At 52.2% G+C, this 6,146-nt stretch overlaps 1 protein-coding gene across 1 annotated transcript in view; it reads left to right on the top strand.

Annotated features, from left to right (window-relative positions):
• Positions 1 to 2,066: 2,066 nt before the first annotated feature.
• ARSD (arylsulfatase D) overlaps positions 2,067 to 6,146 on the top strand; it is a 38,436-nt gene continuing 34,356 nt past the window's right edge. Inside the window, exons 1-2 of the mRNA XM_037824611.1 lie at positions 2,067 to 2,402; positions 2,822 to 2,967. Of these exons, the coding sequence (XP_037680539.1) occupies positions 2,115 to 2,402; positions 2,822 to 2,967 (434 nt within the window). The 5' untranslated portion in view covers positions 2,067 to 2,114. The remainder of the gene's footprint in view (positions 2,403 to 2,821; positions 2,968 to 6,146) is intronic.

The raw sequence follows: 6,146 nt of genomic DNA, 5'->3' as shown, positions 1-6,146 counted from the left end.
TGCTGGGGGTCCATTGTTTCCCAGAACCCAAAGATCTGGGCATGATCCCTTCACAATGGAGGACCCCATGGGGGTTGGAGAGTGTGGTGGGTCATTTATTCCTGACCCCCAACCCAATTACCACCCCCACCCCCACACCTTGGGAACTCCTTTGAACAGTTCTTACCATATCCGCGTTCAAGACTCAAATATCTCCCCCCATAAACCTCCCCACCCTACTTACAACCTCAAGTACACACTCCTCAAATTACCAGAAGGTGACTGATACAGATACTTTAGGCTCACAGAAATTAGGCTGAGTTCAAGCAAAGTCAACCAGATCCCCCACCCCAGCCTGCGGTGCTCAAAGTCGTCAGATCCCCAGGATTAAAACTCCTACCCCTCCCCTAGAGTACTTCTAAAGGACCCCAGCTCCTACTGCCAGCCAGCCTCTCGGCAATCTGTGGACATTCAGCATAGCTCCTATTGGGGTGCAGTAGGTTTAAATAATTTGCCCCAGGGTCCTCTCTAGTTCTCAGGGAATTGCTACTTCCGGCAACGTCCATCCTTGCCAAAGTCTGTAAGACTTCTTCCAGTGATCAAATCCCAACTCTACTCTTGCTAAACCTCCACGCAGAGCTACCTCTGCAGTCTTCTAACTCCTGCCCCCTCCTTCCACGCACCATTTCCCCCCCTCTTTATCTATCTGACATTCCCTAAAGCAGGGAGGGACACTCACCCACTGATAAGAGTTCCTCTAGAGTAATAAAGCAGGATAGAGATGCATCAAACAATGCCCAAGTATTAACTCCAGATATCAGTTATCACAATAAATATACAGGGGCAAAATTTGGCAATTAAAAGACAAAGGTTATAAAATCAGTTTCCTTTCAACAGACCCCCATATCTCATTTCTGGAGATTTTAATTCAGTGAATTTAAGGGTTGGGGCCGCTCAAAAGCACCCCCCTGGGGTCTGGAGAGGCTAACTCCTTGAATTTAGGGTGAAGTCCCGGATTCTGCTCGCTGGGATTAAGCTAATCCTACCCCTCACAGCCTCCCGGAAACACCCGCCGCAGTCTGTCAGGGACCCGGGAAAACCTGTTTCCAACCGCAGCTCCAGGAGGCCCCAAATCCCAGGAGATTAGAGCGGATTAAGGAGCTGCCCCACGCCCCTGATCGCGCAGCTCTCTCTGGCGGAGCGAAAGCAGTGGTCCCCGAAAGCAGCGCGCTCGGCCCTCGGATCCACCGCGCAGATGGGAGCGCGCCAGCCCCCCCGGCGCGCCGCGCTGGCTTCCAGGTGCGCGGGACACCCGGACGCTGCCTGACTCCGTCCTGGGGGCAGGGAGAGGGGCGACGGGGAGGAGGCAAAGGACGGGCTTCCAGGGTGAGCCTGGGCGGTTGGGAGAGGCGCCTCTTTGCCCGGCGTCTTGGATTCTACAAGGCGCAGCAGGGGCCGCGGCTCCGACGCGCGGAGCTGAGAGGGCGACGGGAACGAGGGGGGAGGAAAGCGAGAATGGGGCGCAGTAGCGGGGGAGGGAGGGGTAAGTAGTGGAGTGAAGCAGGAAGGACCAAGGGGAGGTGGGATCAAAGAGCGGAAGGGTGGAACCCGGGAGAACACGCCCCGGCCTGCTGCGCGCCCCAGGGCCCCGCGCAGCAGAGCGCGTCGGCAACCGCCCCGGGGCTGGAGGGAGGCCAGGGCCCGGATCCGTCTTGGCGGCCCTGTCCTCCCGCCCCCACTACCACTTCCGGACACGCCCCGGGTCCGCCCCTTGGCACCGGAGATGCCCCTGGGCTCCCCAGCGCGAGCGTAGCCGCCCTCCCCCCACTCTCCCGCCCACGCCCCGGGCGCGCCCCCTAAGCCGGGTCCACCGCGAAGCGTAGCTTTACCCACCCCGACCCCACTCACTCTCGGGGATAGGCCTGGGTCAGACCCGGTGGTCCGGTTCCTCTCCACCCCGGAGCGCAGCCCGGGCCGCCCCTCCAGCCCACTTTTCCAGGCGCGCCCCCGAGACCCAGCTCCTCCCCCCCCACACACCCTAAAAGGTCGTGAACGTCCCCACCCCCCCACCCCCCCATCCAGGCCGTGCCTCCGAGATCCCATCACCCGCTGCTGCAAGCTTTCCGGGGAGCCCGATGGGGCGCCAGGTTCCTGCGGGGGTCCCCGCGACACGCTGGAGCTTCCAGCCCAGACCCGGGAATCAATTAGGCCAGCTCCGGCCCGCGTCCCTCCCGGCCTCTGATCTTCATGGGGCGGGCGAGCCCAGGACCCGCCCCCCGGGCCGTTGCAAATCCCTTTTACGCACTTTCGCTTTCTGTGCCCCTTGTTGGCAACGCCAAGATGCCTTCCAAACCCTGGCGGAGGCTGCTTGGTCAGCACAGCGCCGGTTCCCGGGAGAGTCTGGGGCACCCCCTTTTTACACTGTAAGTCCCAGCCAGGTGTCCCCTCAAGCCCCCGCCTCGCCCCTGGCCCAGCTGCCCGGCTCCGCGGACATCCTGGCGCCGGGCGCACGCGGAAAGGCGAGCCTCGGGCCTGAACGCCGGCGCCTGAGGTCTCAGCTGGTCCTCCAGGGACATTTTATCTGAAGTGGCATAAATAAAACGTGATGGGGAAAGGAGGGGTGTGGGGACTTTGGCGAAAGAAACCAAACTTTGATGGAGCTTAGAAACCTCTACTGTGTGCAAGCTCACTGGGGTTTCATAAGGCGAATATAAACTAGATGCAAATGCTTGTCACCTCTCAGTTTACTGGTGACACGTACAGCTGCAGTCAGGCTGGTTGGAAATGCCTACTTTTCATTCTGAATCATAGAGTTATTTCTGCCTTTTGTTTTTCTCACTAGGGGATACTTTCTGGTTCTACTGATTGTCTGCCTCGTGGTAGCTGTGAACTAAAAGCAGCGAGTGACTTTAAACCAAATATTCTACCGATAATGGCAGATGATCTTGGCATTGGCGATCTTGGTTGCTATGGCAATGACACACTGAGGTAAAGTTTGTTGTTTGTGCTGGTGGTGTGTGTCTGTGTGCACGCACGCTTGTGTGTTTGACTGAATGGTGGCTTTGATATCTGCCTGTAGAAATAAGGAAATTCCTTAGTGCATCACAGCTGCGAAAATTTGGGCAGGGGCAGAAAAAGAGGGTCCTAGGCCTTTCAAAGAAACGTGGAACAGTGGTGAGTGGGTTTAGTAGTTTCCAGCGGCTGCTGGTAGCAAATTATCAAAACTGGGCAGCTTACAACAAGTTCTGGGAGCTGGAAGTCTGAAATCGAGGTGTGGGTAGGATCACGCTCCCTCTGAAACCTGTAGGGTAGAATTCTCCCTTGTCTCTCCAGCTTCTGGTGGTTTCTGGCAATCTCTGGTGATATTGACTTGCAGGTGCATCGCTCCATCACCCTCCGTCGTCACGCGGCCTCTGTTTGTCCGTCTCGTCTCCTCCTTCTGGATGGCCTCTTCTTCACCAATTGCATCTGCAATGACACTATTTCCAAATACAGTCCCATTCTGAGATACTGGGGGTTAGGTCTCAGATTTATCTTTTGGGGAGCTGCAGTTCAACCTGTAACAGTATGGTCTGTGCAAATCTGGAGCCTGTAAATCTCTACACCATCCCTGTCCATAGGGCATTTGGACAAGGCTTGCCTGCTTTCCCTTGGGAGTTGAGCTCGCCTCTGCCCCCCAATAGCTCCCAACCTAAGGGCTTTACAAAGAGCTGGGTCTCTCTCCTTTTGGGCGGCCTTCCCAATTGTGCAGAGATCTGCCCTGCCCCTAGCATGTTCCCAGGGACTCAGTGCAGGCTCAGTTATGCATCCTGAATTAGTGAGGGTACTCTAGGGAAACAGGTTCAATAGGAGATATCTGCAAATATTATGAGATTTTATAAAATTGTCTCATGCAACTGTGAAGATGCACAAGTCCAAATTCCATAGGGCAGGCTGTAAGCTGGGAACTCCAACGAAGGTTTTAGACAAATTCCCTAGGAGAAGCTGGCTGGCTGAAGTAGAGATGGAAATTCTCTCTTCTGACTGCTGAAATCATCACTTCTCCTTTTAAAGCCTTCAACTGATTGGATGAAACATCTCTCATTGTTGAAGGCAGTCTCCTTAATTGATTGTAGATGCAATCAACCATAGATGCAATCAACTTACCGATGATTTCAGTCCACAAAATGTCCTCGCGGTAACAGACCAGTGCTTGCTTGACCAGACAACTAGACACCATTACCTGGTTAAGATGACACATGAGGACCTAGCCAGCATACATCTGCTCCTCAAATAACTCAGTTTCTGGACCACTGTCCCTGAGCATCCGACCCCACTGAGCAGGATTCAATACGGAATCCTGCAACCTCTGCCTGGCCAAGGTCTGTCTCTATCCCTGTTACCTGGGTAAGGCACCCATTTCCTGTGCTCAAAGACCTGAGTATTCTCTATATGAAAACTCTCAGGTGTTTTCACCTGCCCACTGGTTTATTTAGACTGGTGCATAGTAGATGCCAAGTTTAGAACCCCGTGTTGCTCCGAAAAAGTTTATCTCGATGAATTCAGCTCATTCTTCCCAAGACTTTTAGAATCTGAGCTGGTGACCCAACATTCTCAGCAGCCCTCCCAGCTTCTAGCTGAACCCCAATGTTTGTGCCTGTGAACAATTCAATCAGGACATGCTGCAAACACATCCAAGACCCCATTTGTAAATAGAACCTATTAAGACATTAAGGCCAAATGGAATCAGAGGGGGCTTGCATCCAATATGACTGGACTCCTTATAAGCACAGGAAATTTGGACACAGTCAGTAGGGGACAGAAGGAGATGGCTGGCCATGGGCAGAGGTTGAGTTAGAGATTGCCAGCAAGCCAGCCCCAGAATGCAGCAGACTTTAGAGAAAGCAGGGCCTGTTGATACCTGAACTTTGGACTTCTGTCCTCCAAAGCTGTTAGATAATAAGTTCCTGTTGTTTAAGCCGACCAATTTGTGGAATTTGTTCCAGCATCCCTGGCAAACTAAGACAAGACTCATATGTGCCATTTGCCAAGTTTTGAGATCCATACCGATTGTACAAGGAACACATGCAGGGTATTGTATTGATTTCCTATGGCTGCTGAAACAAATTACCATAAGCTTAGTGGCTTGAAATAAGAGAATGCGTTTGCTTGATGGTCTGGATGTCGGAAGTTCTGATTTCAAGGTGTTCTTAGGGCTAGAGGCTCCAGGGGAGAAATGTCTCCTGGCCTTTCCCAGCTTCTAGGGGCTCCCCACATTCCTTGGCTTGTGGCCCCTTCCGCATTTTCAAAATGCACCTCACCAACCTCCACTTCCATTATTGTATCTCCATCCAACTCTGGTTCTCCCCTCTTTCTCTCCTAAGAACAAGACATTGGGCCCACCCAGTTAATCCAAGATAATCACCCCCCTCAAGATCTTTAACTTAATCACATCTGCAAAGAAGATGAAGGTAACATAATTACAGTTCTGGGGGTTGGGAAAGGAGCATCTTTGGCTGAGGAAAGGAAGGAGGCCATTATTCAGCTTACCACAAGGATAAATGTATTAGATCACACATTTAAACCATGTGCAAAAAGAAATTACAAAGTACTTTTCTGAAAGGAAAACTATTTTGTGTCTATGAATATACTGCATTCTTTCTTGGCATCCATTGGGAAACCAAGAGTTCTGGATTTGTTGCAGTGTTCTACAAACCATGAAAGTATTATTAAAATTATGTAATTAGTAATAGATAGATGAATGGACGGGTGGATGGATGGATGGGTGGGTGGATAGATGGATGCATGGGTAGGTGGGTGGATGGATGGATAGATGGGTGGGTGGGTGGGTGGATGAGTGGATGGATAGATGAACAGATGGGTGGGTGAGTGGGTGGATGGATGGGTGGGTGGGTAGGTTGGTGGGTGGATGAGTGGATGCACAGAAGGGTAGGTGGGTGGATGGATGGATGGATGCATGGATGGATGAATCCATCAACACATGCATAGGTACACATGCACACACACACACACACCCCTACTAGAGTCAACAAATTCAGCAGGCCACAGAGCTCAGCACACCAGCAGGTACATAAGATTCAATACATTATGTGGGACACTGTAAAAGCAGGTACTTGCCTGGGATTATAATAACTACCAAAAAGCAAAAAGTAGCTCAGAATGAAAAA

This window comes from Choloepus didactylus (assembly GCF_015220235.1).
Source record: "Choloepus didactylus isolate mChoDid1 chromosome X unlocalized genomic scaffold, mChoDid1.pri SUPER_X_unloc1, whole genome shotgun sequence".
In the NCBI taxonomy this organism is placed as follows: domain Eukaryota; kingdom Metazoa; phylum Chordata; class Mammalia; order Pilosa; family Megalonychidae; genus Choloepus; species Choloepus didactylus.
This window is presented reverse-complemented; position numbering and strand designations above follow the sequence as displayed.